Below are 17,263 nucleotides of genomic sequence, written 5' to 3' on the forward strand. Positions count from 1 at the left end.
GAATGCAGAAGATACAAGATTACACAGAAACTGGTTGCATCAAGAATATTTCAAGATGGTCTGAAAGCTGCAGAAGAGAAGAGGAAAGTTCTAGAAGAGGTTGAAAACCCACATATGTGCATCATTACACTATGTGGCCAACTATTATCATTGCAACCCAAAGTCAATGGATGTCCATTGTATGTGTCCAATAAATATTCTCCTTTAACATGTAAATAACTGCCAACCAGAAGTTCCTGAACAATTTTGGAATTAACATAATGTAAATTAACTTTTTACAGGCATGGTGCCTCTCTGCAAAGCTGCTGTTTGCTTTTCAAGAAAGCTCTCAAGGATGCCATTTGATGCTTCCCTGTACAAAAATAGCAACTTCACAAAACCGATTTTTGTTAGGCCAAGAGCTGTAGGCTTTAGAGACCTTGTGGCTGTTGTTGGATACTGGCAGTTAATGCAGGGAAATGGTACTTTAGTACCAATAGAGCAAGAATAACCTAAACTGGTTTCACTCATGCATTTGGGATAAGATGATCAGGAATAATGCTTTTGCCAAGAAATATTTGTGCAGGGATTAGGTCTATTTGACTCTGCTACAAGCATTCCCTTTTAATATAAATTTATTTGGGGAAAAAACATATACTATATTCTAATCTGGTAGTAATACTTGAATATGTTTCTGGTGATTATCATAGCTATATCACATACCCATCTTGTGCTCTTCTGTTCATAGAAATTATTCCAGTTAACAAAGTTTGCAGAATCCAGAAATGTTGCAAAATGGCAAAAAATGCATTGTGATAACACAATGCAAGCACTGTCTCTTATATACATGTGTGCAAAAATTAAAACTATAGAGAAAATGGCTATATTTCTTTTTAAAAACTTGTCCTTTTTTAAAATGGGCATTCCATCTAGCAGATGAGATTATAAACCCTTCAGAAGAGATTATTCTCTTCTGGTGAGGGTTCCAAGCAATACATCCCATTCAATAAGAACACCAAGGCAGGCAAACTCTTCAAAGAACATTTTATTGGGACAGTTTTATCTACTTTTTTAGCTACCTCTTTACTTGTTTTATAAGCAATTAAAAACAACTTTAGAAAACAATAAAAATACATCAAAAGCTATACAAAGGCTGAATGAAACAGTGCTTCCAATGTCAGAGGTCACCAATAGATGGCAGTAGTGACATGCTAGAAACTCTGACATGTTCTTTAACAGCTGTTCTTTCATTATAGTTGTCAGGAAATTGTTGTATATTGCTATTGTTTGTGAAAAGGAAGGCTGCATCAAAACACTTTAAGCAATGTGCCATGATTAAATTTTTGATTGGCATCGAAGTCCCTCCAATTAAAATTTACTGCCAAATGCAGGTTGTTAATGTTATAACTGTATTAACATGAATATTGTGTATTGCAGCACCCCAAAATGTAAAGATGAAAAGGCTGGTTTGTGTGTTCCAGAAGAAAGGGGCTAACCTGTGATAGCAATCAATAAGTTTCAGATGAGCAAGCTTGCTGAACTGATTAAGAACAATTGGTGGATCAGTGAAATGGAAATTGCTGTCAAGTCTGGCACTTCACAGGAGTATGTAAGCCATATTATTGATGTTCTTCAATATCAGGTTTGTGCAAAATGGGTCTTTCAAATGCTGATTGCAGAGATGAAAGTTTCAAGAGTTGAAATTTGCCAGCAATCATTGTCACATTGTGAGAATAAATGGGAGGAATTTCTTCATAGCATCATGACAGCTGACAAAACATAGGCTCATCATTATGACCCAGAAATGAAGCATCAGTCCATAAAATATCACAAAACATAACCCTCAGAGGGAAAAAAAAATCAAAACCTAGGCTTTAGCAGAAAAACTTGTAGTTATAATTTTTGAGGACACAAATGGTGATACTCCTTGAACATGACATCATTATCAATTCAAACCATTGTGTTGCAACCTTCAAAGCTTTGAAACAACAATTAAACTCAATTCAGAAGGACAAGAAGTAATCCACTTGGCTTTACAAGACATCCAAGAGACAATTATGAAGTTGGACCACACTTTCCACCACACTGTCCAGACTTGCTGCTCATATGACTTCCATCTTTTCCCAAAATTGAAGGAATACATTTGGGGGCATCTTTTTAACTCATGTGAAGAGAAGGAAGGGATTGTCAGGACCTAACTGAAGAGACAAAACGTAGCATTCTTTCATGACAACTTTAAGAAGCTTTAAGAAGCTTGTCCATTGTCTGTGGACATTCTCATTCATCCACGTCATGGTTGTCCCAAAACCACGTCATGGTTGTGCTTTTCAAAAGTCAACTGGACTTTCCTGGTTTTTCCTTGAAAATGTTTCGCTTCTCATCCAAAAAGCTTCTTCAGATCTTCAGACCTTATTGGATGAGAAACAAAATGTTTCAAAGAAACCCCCCCAAAAAAAGTCCAGTTGCCTTTTGAAAAGCATCTTTGGGACAAGCTTGTCCATCATTGGTACAAAGTGAATTGTGATGACTATGTGGAAAAGTGAAAACAGTTAACAAAACAGCTCATTTCAAGGATTATTGAATCCTTCAAGAAGAGCCGCGGTAGCACAGTGGTTAGAGTGCAGTACTGCAGGCTACTTCTGCTGATCACCGGCTGCCAGCAGTTTGGCAGATCGAATCCCACCAGGCTGAAGGTTGACTCAGCCTTCCATCCTTCTGAGGTCGGTAAAATGAGGACCCAGATTGTTGGGGGCAATAAGCTGACTCTGTAAACCGCTTAGAGAGGGCTGTAAAGCCCTATAAAGCAGTATATAAGTCTAAGTGCTATTGCTATTGCTACTGCTATTATGTTTTGATTTCATTTATTAATATAGCCCCTAATTCAGCAAAGTTATGGAATGGAGGTATTCCTTTTCATCATAAAAAGAGCCCATTCAACCTGTGGTATAATAAGACAACAGGTAGCCTGAAGAGGAGCATTGTAGAAACTGGGAGCAACATTCTTCAAAAATACTGATAATAAAATAGATAATAGCACAGCCACAGCAGAACATACCAGTAATTCCATTGTATGAGATAGCCCTTCACATTGCATAACAAGAAGCTTCTTTTCACCAAATGGATCATTTCCTTTAGATCACAGATAAAGATTGGATAGTAGCAAAAGCATGGCTGAAAAAAACCCAACTCAGGCTATCTCAGGTTGTCAGAAGAAATTTCCTGACAGTTAGAACAATTAATAAGTGGAACAACTTGCCTCCAGAAGTTGTGAATGCTCCAACACTGGAAGTTTTTAAGAAGATGTTGGATAACCATTTGTCTGAAGTGGTGTAGGATTTCCTGCCTAAGCAGGGGGTTAGACTAGAAGACCTCCAAGATCCCTTCCAACTCTGTTATTCTATTCTATTCTATTCTATTCTATTCTATTCTATTCTATTCTATTCTATTCTATTCTATTCTATTCTATTCTATTCTATTCTTAACTTACTTTAGAGCAGCATTTTTCAAACTTGACAACTTTAAGATGTGTGGACTTCAACTCCCAGAATTCCACAGTCAGCATGGGAATTGAAGTCCAAATATGGGACTCTGGGAGTTGAAATCCACATATCTTAAAGTTGCCAGGTTTGCAAACACTGTTTGGCGGAAAATTACTGAATCCAGAAGGGCTTTTTTTTTTTTTTAAGTAAATATAGGCTTGCAGTGCAATAAATTCTCCTCAGCCAGATCTAGGAAGCAGATCTTCCTTACCTTCCCTCCTACGTGCTAGTCAATTCGTTTATTTATTTCTGAAGGTCTCCTGGGCATTGTACTTATAGCAACTGTACTAATATACCCCAGTAAATACATTCTCTGAAAACCCCGAGATCTAGAAACACATACTGTATCAAAATAGAATTTCTCCACAGGAATCACAGCCCCGAAAAGAATAATGAATTAACTTGAAACAAAATAGTGGGGGAGAGGAAGGAAGGAAGGAAGGAAGGAAGGAAGGAAGGAAGGAAGGAAGGAAGGAAGGAAGGAAGGCAGGAAGGCAGGCCCAACCCAAATTTACCAGCCAAATAAATAGAAAATAATGCAATTGTCTAACTATGCAGCAGCTAACTATTTTCGCAGTGATGCTTAATATGCTGCTTTCCCAAGCATAACCTGAAATCTATAATTTTCTATTATATTCCTTTCATTTTGACTTTAATATAACAAAGCCTTCTCCCTTCACTACACCAGAATATTGGCCGCATTAAATTGCTTATGCAGGAATCTTTGTTTTTAATGTAGAAGTTCAAGTTCAAGTAAAGGACCTCAAAGGAAAGCTGTCCCATCTGTACGGTCACCTTTAACCCCTCTGTAACAGCTGCAATTCATCTCTCAGACAATACCTCTGAGATCACCTTTCTCAGAGGATTGTAATTTGTCTTTTTGTCTCACTTGCTCTCAGGGTGTCGTACAACTGCCCTTCAGTCTCCTCTCCTCCCGCTATGAATATTATGTGTCATGTGAAATATGACAAGCCCCTAGTGTAATTATCTCAGGGAACAATAACTTAGCTTTGATAGCACAAGCAAATACACACATTCAAAAGCTAGCACAGGGCAGAGTTGTGTTTTTTTTTTCTCTGTAGGAGAAGAATTAGAGCCCTCTTGTGCCCTGGTACACTTGGGCCTCACTGAACCCCATTTTGGCTGCTGCCCAGGATGGCTTTAAAAGAGAGAACCACTGTCAAGTTTACACCAAGAAAGTACAAGAGTAGCAGCCTCTGGCAGTGGAGTCGGACAGTGAGGAGGATGGGGAGGATCATGGGCCAGTCCTGGAGTCAGGGGAAGGTCTGGACAGAGATGGGGCCAGGGCCATCTGGGAGTGATGCACGGACTCTGGAGTCTCCAGAGGCTGACAGCAGAGAGGCAGAGGAACAGGAGGTGCCTGTTCCTAGTGCACACATACGAAGAGCTGCCAGAAGGCAAGAGCAGTTGAAGAAAAAAGGGCAACTCGGGAGTAAAGCCAGAAGATGATTGGCCACTCCCATAAGGCTTAAAAGAGCAGCAACGAGCTGTTGGGTTCTATGTAGAAAAGCAACGTTGATTCCCATGCTTCTTGTCAGCGTCTCTTTGTGGGAGATTTGCCAAGAAATGCCTTTGACAGGTTGCCAAAGACATCAAAGGTTGATTATAAGGCCAACGGACTGGTTATTAAGAATTTTGTTTTGGACTAAGCTGAGAATGAATTAATTCTCAGCTGTTCTAATAAAATAAGTTTGTTGAAGACTGAATTTTGTTTGGTACTCACTACTTGGGCCTTGGTCACAACAGTAGCACACAGGGCACCATACAGGACCCCATTTTGCTAAGGAGCCCAAGGAAGAAGTTCACATGTGTTTTGTTACAAACTAAAGAGTTGTACCACTCTGTACGTAGAAAAACTTGTGCCATATTTTTTTTCATGGGTTCCATAAACAGATTTTTAAATTATTTCAAGGCAGATCACTAAAGCATATATTTTATGTTTCCCCTACTCTTTTCCAATGATTCAAAAGAGATTGTAGGAGGTAAATAAATGTGTGAGTGTGATTTTTCCAGTCCACATTGAAAGAAATCCGAAGGGAAAAAACACCATATATTTAAGGCAAGAATACACAACCTGAAACCTCAGAGCTATAGATACACCTTTAGACATCAAGGTGATATCCAAAAAGTAGTACTGAACTGTAATTTTGAATGTGACTGAAGTAAAGAATTGTTAAATACACAGAGAATAATCATGTGAACTGTATCACTATGTCCACATCTAGTTTAATTTTTGCCCTCCTCTGACCCTTCTATTTCTTTTTCCTGGCCCCATTTATTTTTTTTGAATTGATGGCTAAAAAATCAACTTATTTTAAAGGCATTATTAGGATTGTGCTGCTGGATTTCTCGAGTGTTTGGCTTCTTATGAAAACAAATTAAAAACAAATTCCAGGGCAGAGAGATTGAGTATCTTAGTATGCAACAATATATGCATTTGTCTAAGACAAGCGCCATTAAACTTTCTAAGGCTTACTTCTGAGGATTGCTATGAAAGGTGATATTCTCAGTTTATTTGTTCTATTCCTGAGATTCTGAGAATGACTGGAATTTCTGAATAATGTGAATTAAATACAATTGTATTTTTTTCTTTTCTTTCTTTTCTTCCTAGCACTTTCTCCAAATGGAGGGTTTGCTCTCTTTTTTTAATCAACTGAGTGATGATCCATTAATTGCGAAAGGAATTGACCTATCAGCTTGTCCCCTGAGTCTGCCATCATTGGCTAAGAAAGAGCCAGGACTGTCTCATGGTCACCCAATCAGCTTTCATGCCTAAAGTGGGACTAGAACTCACAGTCTTCTGGTATCTAGTCTGATGCTTTAACCATTAGACCAAACTGTCTCTCTTTATATATAATGATACAATTGTAATGTCTATTTAAAACTACCATGGTTTTTCTCTCTCTTACAAATAGGCTAGTATCTGCTCATTGGCCCCTCAAGGCCCCAGGCCACTTGTTTGGGGAAGTTATTTTGGGAATTGCCCTAGGAAACTTTATTTTAGCCAAAGATATAACATAGTTAGCTAGCATTAATCTCACAATCTTCTTTCTGTGAGTTTCCATCACAGCCTTGGGGAAGTATTACTTTCCTAATATTAAAGTGAAGAGCCTTGGTAGTACAGTGGTTTAATGCACCCTGTAATTAACACAGCTGCCTGCAATTTCTGCAGGTTCGAATCTTACCAGGCTCAAGGTTGACTCAGCCTTCCATCCTTTCTAAGGTAGGTTAAATGAGGACCCAGTTTGTGGGGGCAATAAGCTGACTTTGTATAAATATAAAAAAGTATGAAGGCTATTGCTTAAGGCATTGTAAACCGCCCTGAGTCTCCGGAGAAGGGCGGCATATAAATCAATTTTTTTTTTTAAAAAAAAAAAGTATAATATTGAATTAAGCTGTAACAATTCTTTGCATTTTTGTTGGTCTGGGCATAGTTGTGGCCATTCTGGGGTTCAGGTACAGTTCCTCAAATCCCCCCCGATTCTGCCACTGAATTTCAGTAGCACTAATCCACTTGCTTGAGTCTCCACTCCTCCTCTTTTCTTAATTCCACCCTGCCACTGCTGCCTTTCTGTACCATTTCACTGTGTAGCATCCTTGTCTTTCTTCCTGCTAAGTCAAGGGCCTGCACCTTCAACACTCAAAGAGCCATTTGGACCCGTTTCCCACAGAAAAGAAAACACTGGGAGCCACAAAACCCTTCCCGTGCCTGACTATTTCTTGAGCGGCCACAAAACTAGCATATGTAGTTGAATTAAATGTTCTGTTTTCTTCTGAAACTTTTCTTTTCTTGGATTCATCCATGGTTGGTCTACTGGGGGTTGAAAGCTCAATAAATCATGTGCCAGCGAGTGTCACACATTGGCAGTTGTGACATATATTTTGAGTGACAGGGAGCCGCAGCAGAGGGATGAAAGAGCCACATGCGGCTCTAGAGCCACAGGTTGCAGACTCCTGTGCTAAATCATAAGTCACTGAACCATCAACATTCTAACTCCTGATCCTGCCCCCCACCCTTTATAGTGTGCAACCTTCCACATACCATTCAGTGTCTGTTCATGGCTGTCATTTCTATGAAAGCTGTGCACCATTGGTACAGATATCCTTGAGGACTTTCTTGTTTTAGAACTTCTCATTCTCACTAGTCTTCTATGATGGGGGCCAGGACAGCTCTTTTGGGCCAATGATGTGGTGCAGTTATTTTTGTATTGGCTTTGCTTTTAGCAGACTTGCACTCAAGAAAAAAGAAAAAGCGAAGTGCCTTAGCACTGAGATGGAAGACATTTAGGAAATCACAGATTGTAGGCTAGACTGGGGTCAAGAAACATCCTGGAGAAAGGCAGTGGTAAACCATGTCTGCATTGTTGCCAAGAAAGCCACATGGACATGCTGGTAGCTGCTAAAGGTCAAGGTTCAGCTCAAGGGAGTTTTCAGTCTTACCTGCTGTTTCTCCAAGGTGCACCTCTCAAAATACTATTAGCAGAGAACGTTCAGCTGCTGATGTCAAACACATTTGGCTTTTGAACATTAGTGCCATCCTTGCCTTTGTTTTCCAGCAGAGAGGGAAAACAATTTTGGCATATGATGGAATGCAAAGAAAAGGATGCTCAAATAAATATTCAGCCTGTGGGGCTCTTACAATGAACCATCTGTGTCACAGTTAATATTGATTTAATTATTAGAGTGGCACACACATGGAAAAGAGCAGGGAGGAAATGTTTCAGACAGTGTGCAGTCACCAATTTTTAGGAAAATAGTCTCATGTTGTAAAACTGCACAGCTCTACTTTTTTTCTGGCTCACACATATCTACATGCTCTCTCATACATATATGTATATGTATACAGTATGTGTATGTATGTATATACTGTATGCTGGGGTAGACCAGGTGTCTCGATAGAAAAACACTCAATCTCTCCCCTGGCTCAAGCTGATGAAGGGAGGAGAACTTGTCACTCAGAGATTAATACAACTGCCTAACATGCAGGCAGCCTAAGTTTGAATCCAAGTAAGGGTATGGCTAGCTGATGAGAGCTAAATAGCTTGAAATAGATCTATACTAATCTCCCTTTATTTCTTTATCAGCGAAATATAAATTATTATATATATCTCATCTGCCATCATCAGGCTTATGTGAGGGGTCTTTTGCCCTCACATAAGCCTCTCATAAACCCCTCACATAAGCCTGATGATGGCAGATGAGATTCTGTCGAAACGTCGCTTCTACCCTTTTAGGGATATGTTCACAATTACATGGAAGAAACCCGAAATATTAACTGTACACACACACACACACACAAACACACACATATTCATAGATTTTCACGGGTAGAGGTATGCAAGTTTTGGTGTATTCGGGTCTTTTCCTGTGTAAGATTGAGAGTATCTTGGTGACGTTTTGACGAGGTACACGCACGCACACACACACACACACACACACACACACACACACACTATATACATACTTTGTATGTGTGTATGTTTTATGATTTGATACTCATCCATTCTCTCCGTCATTGCCTCAATGTGCTTCTTTCATATGGATCACGCACTTCTGTATTCAATTCACATCGATTCATTGTTCCTTTATTTTTGGCTCCCTCTGTTCTTGTTTCACCATATATATTTCTTAAGAAACCCATACCCACCCCATTCAGCTTACTTTTGTTTTTCCTGACATAGTCAATTTTCACTTCCATATAACAAAGTAGACAGAAGCATAGCATTATACACAGCCATTCACACTTCTTTCAATATCGCAGGAGACCAACAATACCAAGTACTGTTCTATCAGCATTTCCACATCTCAAAATTTCTCCATCCAGTCTCCCATCTTTACTAAGCATTATACCAAGATTGATTCATATATTTTACCTTTTCACAATTAATGCATAACCTGAAAATTTTCATTCCCTTGGTCCATCACACACAATTACATTTCAAAGTCTTCATTTCAATCCAAAGCGAGTGTGCGCACGCGAACAAACCGGTAGCAAAGGTAAGCTAAACCCACCACTGATGTGTATGTATGAGGGGTGAAATGCTCCTGGTTCGGACCAGATAGTCCGATCCGGTAGCGATGGTGGCGGGTGGTTCGAAAACTTTTACTTTTTTAAAAGTAAAAAAAAAAAGTTGGCCACACTCACCCAGTCACATTAATCCCCACCCCCACCAAGCCACGCCCACAGAACTGGTAGTAACAAATTTTACATTTCACTCATTTATATTTACTCATTTACTGATGAGTAGGTCTAAACTTACTCAGACCCTGAAACAGACCTTTCTTTGCCAATTATTGACCAAATAGTCACCAATCTCATTTGGGGCTCCACGTTTTCTACACTCTGTACTCTCTTATGCCATTCCCACCATTCATTTGTGTCACTAAACATAAAATCCCCATTGTCTCGATTGCAGATATTCATACTGTTGCACTATTTTCTCAAAATTCTTCTTTGGTTCTTCCCTTTTCATTATTCCTTGAAGTGTTAACATGCAATTTTTTTTTTTACTAAACAATGGATTTTTACTTTCATGCATACACACAAAGACTTTCCGATGAATGTTTTATCACCTTCATTTGTAATGAAATGTATACTTCACTTTCATGCATGCATTTATCAATGCCACAAGAGTAGAATACCTTCATTCAACTCTGATATATATTTTCTTTTTCTCTCTGTTTCATAGACAAAAGTATGTATCTATTTTTCTTTCTTTCACTTTAATTTGTTGATTCAAGCTCATTACTATTTACTCCACTTCAATTCCAAGTCACAGTCTTCCATCATGGTTTTGATCAATCAAGCTAGTCATATGTTTTTAATAAGATAGTATATTTTATATTCCAGGTTTCAATCTTCCATATGTCATGACTATTCTCTGAGAGCTCATAGATATTAAGCTACACTTCCCATCATGGTTTTAATCATAAAACTCTTTGTAAATACAGTGTTTCCCTGAAAATAAGACCCTATCTTATATTTTTTTTAAACCCTGAAATAAATGCTTGGCCTTATTGCCATGTGCTCAAAAGCCCGATTGGGCTTATTATCAGGGGATGTCTTATTTTGGAGGAAACAGGGTAATAAAAAAGCGTTACCAGCTTTAGTCATACCTATGTTACATGCATCACTCTCTGCTACCTATAAGGGTAGCATCAAATTTGGCACATTTTGACCAATGTGCCGCAAACATAGCTAAAGCTCAACTTCAACTTCAAATATGCTCATAAAATTATGTGCAATCTAAGATCTCTAATCTAAAGATTATCTTGTAGTCAACATAGCACCCCACAGGCTAGGAATTACATGTAGTATATATTAATCTAACACTCGGAATGCAAAACGCAGAGTTCAAATATAACCAGTAGCTATTTGGAAAAAAAATCTTTCTACTGCATAAAAATAACAAAGAGATTTAAATATTTGAAAGACTAATAGATTTACTGTGGAACAATCTTCTTAACACATAATCCTAATGTCATAAAATGGACACACAATTTGAGCTGCCACCAAGTCCTGTTGCTACAAGCCTGGATGTAAGATCTACACAAAATAAAAGCACGGTAACATTTTGAAGACTTCCTTCAAGCAAAGATGCAGTTTTGTCAGCCCACGAAGCAGATCTGGAAATCAAGGCTGCATACTGAAGTAGACTTGTGTAGAGTTTCTCAGAGGGAACGACTTTTCTGCTGTTTCCAGGCTTGTTACATATATTGCCTGATGTTGCAACTTCATTTCCATATATATGGAGAATGCTGGGTGTGCATGTTGCTCTCTCTGGTTGTGTCAGTCTGACATTGATCTGCCAGCTCTCTCAACTACCTGTCTGTCAAGAAGTGTAAAATTAACATCCCTTTGGGCTTAGTCCACTTTCTTACCTTCTTCACTAAGCTTTGCGTCTTAATGGACTGTTATTCCCCTTCCAACAAACAACTAAGGAGCTTAGCTCAGCTCACAGCACTCTAAATATGGACTCAGGCCTGAGCACTCAAAGTTTGCTTTGAAAGTCTGCATAAATGAGTCAGATGCCTCTTGAAAATGAATGAGATAGGACCAAACTAACATTTAGGGCATTGGCCCCCATATTCTATGGTTTTTTTAAAAAAAGAATAGTGGGTTGGCAAGCCTATGATTACCACTTCTTCTCTGACTGGTCTGTCTCTGAGGCATTGTATTCCAATGAGTCAAGATGTTTCTGGTGCCTTTGCTAATTTACACAGATTATTGCCAACAAGCCACAATATGTCTGCTCAGAAAAGTACAACTTTGCCAGTGTGCAAAGGCGGTGTGGAGAAGGTTTTTTCTGGGACAGGAAATAATAGACCAACCAGGTGTGCCATCATGGTTGGTTTATTAGAGCCATGTGGTACAGTGGTTAGAATGCACTATTACAGGCAAACTCTGCCCACAGCTAGTAGTTCGATCCTGACCGGCTCAAAGTTGACTCAGTCTTCCATCCTTCCGAGGTGGGTAAAATGAGGACCCAGATTGTTGGGGGCAATATGCTGACTCTGTAAACCGCTTAGAGAGGGCTGTAAAGCCTGTAAGGCGGCATATAAGTCTAAGTGCTATTGCTAGCCTGGAACTCAATGATCAGAAGAAGCAAAGCTTATGTATTATGTATGTACTAGTCCACTTATGGGCTAGTTACTGGGTAACCTCCATTATCATGCAGGCCCAGCATACTCAAAAAGTGGGTGGAGGAGAACATAACTTCTTTTCTATTGTTTTTTAAAAATATTTTATTTCTTAGTTGGAGTGGGACATTTTCTGCATTGGTTCAACATGGTTTTTATTCAGGTTTTTTTTTGCAGGAAATTTTCTCATTCCTGTTGTCTCTGCCTTAAAAGAGGCACAACTCTGTTCATTATATACCTGCTTCAGAACTCAACATACAAGTACAAAAGGGGTAGAGTTTCCATCATCATGATGCAGTTCACATTTAATCATTGCTCCCCTGGGACACCCATGGGTGCAGGGGAAATATTTTTAAAATCTCTTCTGGTAACATCTTGAAGGTAATCTGGATGGAACATGGAGAGTGAAGATTCTCTACTGAGTCTCCCATTGCTACTATCTTATTCCCATTCCACCAAATAAGCAAGGAAGCAGCTTCAGATATTCAGATGCCTCCTCATTTATTGCCTATGTAATCCTGACATAATTTGAATCAAACTGGCTTTTCAGATATGATTTAATCATAAGCCCTTTGAATCCCTAATATTCGATCTGAATGTATTCAGAGCTGATTTGCACAGGCCTAATAGGAACTTTTACCAGGAATATGGGATTAGCAATTATTGTACTTCCTGGCACATGTGCACTTGGAAACAAGCCACTTTTGCTATAATATATGAAAGCTCTCACACTAGTCCCTAAAACATTCTCTTTAATAGCATCTCAGGTGAGTTGAATTTCTGGGCTCCTGCTGATCTTCAGAACCAGGTATTAAAAAGAAGCAACGTTTTGCAGTGTATCGTCTTTTGGAACAACAGGGACTAGTTTCTATCCCCTGAAGCAAGTTGAAAGCAAAATGGAGATCAGCCTATTCCCACCCCTCCCACCCCAGGAAAATTAATGATCTAGACAAGTTGAAAGGCTTCTGCTAGTAGGGAGCTGACAGATATATGTTGAAATTCTGAAGGAAAAAACTGCACCACACAGCAGGACCCACATTTTTCAGAAGTTGCCTTTTTCATTTTTCCCAGTAATTTTACTAGCATGTGAAATACTCGTATTGGGAAGCGAGTACTTGACACATTTTCTCTTATTGTTGATTAGTTTAATATGGCTAATACTAATAATCATTAATTGAAAGAACGACCGTTGTTTGTTTTTGTCACAGTCACATTTGAGGAAAAGTATGCTTCCTAGAGTTGGGGAGGGGGGAGGGAATGCCCAGAAGCTGCCAATGAATATATTAATGTGCTGAAGTCTGTGACTGCTTGTTGTTAATGATGAAAAATAACATCAGCCACTAAGATATGGAGACTGGGATGCACAGTGGTGGTAAGGTAGCCGAAGAATTATGAGTGGGAAGAAGCTATTTGCAAATTAGATGGAACTGCAAGGGAAGTTTTAACTGCAGGACTGGGCAATCTTTTAAAACTGGGGGAAGGCTGAAGATTATAATGGGCAATTATCCATAGAGGCACATTTCAGGATTTTTTGGTTTGGAAGAGATTGGAAAGTCATGTTTTTAATAGTTTTAAACCCATGATAAAGCTTACATTGTGCTTGCTGCATACTGTACTTCCAACTCAAAATGGTATATAAAATACAAGGCAGAATAACATTCAAGGGCTGTAGGCTGCCTCTTGCTTTGTTATAATTATTGCAAAGTGTTAGGAAACTGGGGTTACTGGGTTGTCCTACAAATCTGCATAAGAAAGAGGAAATGGGGGCCAAGTTTTCTATCCCATTAATGGAATAAAGAGAATCAGTTTGATGTAATGGTTAAGGCACTGGACTGAACCTGGGCCAGTCACTCTGTCTCAGCCCTAGGAAGGAAGCAATGGCAAACCACTTCTGAAAGACCGTACCAGTGTTACCTGGAGTCAATACTGACTTGATGGCACACACACACACACACACACACACACACACACACACACACACAGAGAGAGAGAGAGAGAGAGAGAGAGAGAGAGAGAGAGAGAGAGAGAGAAATGGAATAAAAGACAGAGAGAGGAATATCTGTCCAAATGTATTGCTATAGGATCTAAGACATTCATACTGAATGCATGGAATGAGAAACATAGAGAAACCAGATGCTGAACTGATAAAAAAAGATATGCACATTTGGACGTGTGAAATCACTAGTGGAGTGACAGCCTAAATCTGGCTTTAGGAGTATCACTGACCTGAAGCTAAACAGACTAAAACGAATTATGCACGGCCTACTTTATTGGCTTCTGATGGATGGAGTCTATATTGTGTAGCAGGTTCTTGCAATTCTCCCAGATTTTGAATCCACTATGTATACTAGTAGATATTAATACAAGGACTTGGGTTGATTAGATCTTGGAAGGGGGTAAAACACTGGTGGCTTTGAGATATCTTTGTGGCTTTGACTGTTTCACTCATCTCCCATCAATTTTATCTTTACTATAGTGAAGATATTTTGTTGTTTACGAGCCAGATGGACACACTGGAGTCTCAGAAACCATTATAACAAGGAAGAAATAGCTCCACACCCAATCTTAAGCAACTGCATTCAAACTAAACTAGGAAGGAAAAGATGGGTGTTCTCCAAAGATGCACCTGGATATTTGTTTTGCCCTTTTACCCCTTTGTAAAATTTGATACAAAAAGCCATGTGTTTTGGCAGCATGATAGCCTCCTTTTAACAACCATCATCAGACCATGCTGTGGGAAATGGAGCAGAGGCACAGTCACACTGTCTCAGGCAGCACCCTGTGTGGGCACCATATTGTTATAATAACACAGCATCATCACAACAGGACAGCTAGATTTCTTAAGACTCAACTTTGGTATAAGTCAAAATTGCAAAATTTCCACTTTTGATATTGACAGAAAGAGGAAAATAGCAAAAAAAAAAAAAAGTCACAAATTGTGGTCATTGTGCATGACTATGAAGTGCTGCAACTGGTCAATATGCAAGCCAGTCACCAAGAGCTTGAACTGTGACCATGTGACCATACAGTGCTTTGTGTGTGTTTGTGTGTGTGTTTGTGTGGTAATTATAAATTCGAGGACAGGTTCTAAATTTTCTGAGTCTATCATAACTTTAAATGGTTGTTGAGCAACCAAGGACCACCTGTACTAGTGCAGTCTATCAACAATTACCTTAGTACTCATAATTGCTTTGATGGCCGATTCAAACTCCTCTGAATTATTATAATCCACTGTCCACACATGAGGTTTTCCAATGAAATCTTCTGCATAGGGATGCTGAGAGGATACCTAAAATGTACACGAGAAATGAATTACTTAGCATTTCCCATATGGCACTCTGGGATGGGAAACATTTCTGAAAATATGGCAAAGCGTTAGAGTCAGAAGAGCCAGTTAAGAGATAAGGGTGGGAATGGGTTCATTTTGGTTTTCCTGACTGCTTCTTTTCCTGACTCTGAACTAATTCTTACTCCTCATTCTGCATCAGTGAATTCAGCAAAAAATAAATCTCCACGAACATTTATACAAACATTATAAGAATGTTTCCTACTGATTTCTGGAACATAATTCTTCTGCTGTTTGTATAAAACTAGGGGGTGGTAGTTTCTTTAAAATAAATTGTTGTCACAATAACCCATTTAAGTAATTGGTGATTGAACTTCTTTATCCCGGCCTTTAGAGCAGGCTGTGTCTCAAATGTATTGACACATTTAGTCTGGATACAAATTACCCCTTTCTGCATCAGATATCCAAGTCAACAAGACAGTTCAGGCTCATCAGTTCAGAAATCAAAATGCAGTATGTTATGAAAAAAGCAAACAGACAAAACAAGCTTGGTCGTAACATCAGAAAGCAAACTAACCTCCCTTGATGTTGGCTTCCCTCGGAAGAATTCATGGTTGAGTGAACTGTGGGGTGGATTGAAACGAGCTTGCAGAAAAACACATCCATTAGCTATTGCTTCCAAAGGGGCAGGGCCTTCATAAGGAAAACCAAAGCCAATGAAGAGCTGTGGAAAGCAAATCCAGGCATTTAGCAACCTTTGGGAGATGTAGGCTATTCAAATATATTTATTTTCTCCTTCAGTTCCTTGCCTCGGCCAGGGGAAGAGAAATTGGTGTACAGCACACTTGTAAAACAGTTTTGACTGTTTCAGCAGAATGGAACTTATGGCTGTTTTACTACAAGTGGGAATGAATGTTCCATGAAGCCTTTGCTTGAACCTTTCATTGACATGTTTCCTATTGGCTGATCAGTCTTCCTTTTTTTTTAATTGTAGAATAAGCCACAGGATGTTTTTCCTATCACTGCGTATGTCAATTACCCTGTACTAATAATTGCACATATTAATAATTAGCTATTGAAGTTTAATTTTCTTCAATAAGCCAGATGTCAAATGATACTTGTAAATGTTATCTTGTAATTTAATTTAGGCAGAGAAATGGTGAACAGTGTGAAATTGAGAAGAGCAAGTTCGGAATTTGGTTTCTTTATATTTTCTTTTCTAGTCCTTCTCGTGTTTTTCATTTCTTTAATCCCTGCATTGAGAAGCCCTATACAATTAAATGGGGCTTCATTCACCCTTGCGGTCTCAGATTCCACACATACAATTTCAAAAGGTTGTACTCGTGGGGAAAAAAAGTGTACTATATGCTGCAGTAAGAACATGTATTTTGAGTTATTAAGAGTTAGACCCTGTGTTTGACCCTTGGAGAAGCGAAGTGTTTGGAACTACATCTAAGAGTGTGATCTCCCACACACTTTCATAAGTACGAAGTGTTACATGATCCAACTTTGGGAGAGAAATGGTGTGTAATGTCTTATGACTGATGTGTATTCTACCTTTCCTTCCTGAAAAATAAATGTTCCAAAGTTCTGTTTAATTTGTCCTGAGTGATTCTGTTTAGCTTTATTCTGGAGTATCATGGAAAACCAAATGATGGCTAAAACAAGCTGGATAATGAAATTTGAATTCTGCCATCTTCCATAAAGCAATCTGGTCACCTACTGATAAAGTTCTTAACAAATAGTTCTAGCAGACAGATTTAATTCCTGGAATGCAAACTACTGTATATCTGTGCCA

General features: G+C 38.9%; 1 protein-coding gene across 2 annotated transcripts in view; it reads right to left on the minus strand.

Moving 5' to 3' along the window:
- The window catches only part of MGAT5B (alpha-1,6-mannosylglycoprotein 6-beta-N-acetylglucosaminyltransferase B), a 247,542-nt gene that overhangs the window by 20,866 nt on the left and 209,413 nt on the right, over nt 1–17,263 (minus strand). For both annotated transcript variants that reach the window (XM_070934597.1, XM_070934596.1), the window contains 2 exons: nt 16,043–16,189; nt 15,352–15,468 (listed from right to left, as the gene is read on the minus strand). In XM_070934597.1, the coding sequence (XP_070790698.1) occupies nt 15,352–15,468; nt 16,043–16,189 (264 nt within the window). The remainder of the gene's footprint in view (nt 1–15,351; nt 15,469–16,042; nt 16,190–17,263) is intronic.

This window comes from Pituophis catenifer, unplaced genomic scaffold (genome assembly GCF_029215685.1).
Source record: "Pituophis catenifer annectens isolate HBS135680 unplaced genomic scaffold, rPitCat1.0.hap2 SCAF_2, whole genome shotgun sequence".
Classification (NCBI taxonomy): Eukaryota; Metazoa; Chordata; class Lepidosauria; order Squamata; family Colubridae; genus Pituophis; species Pituophis catenifer.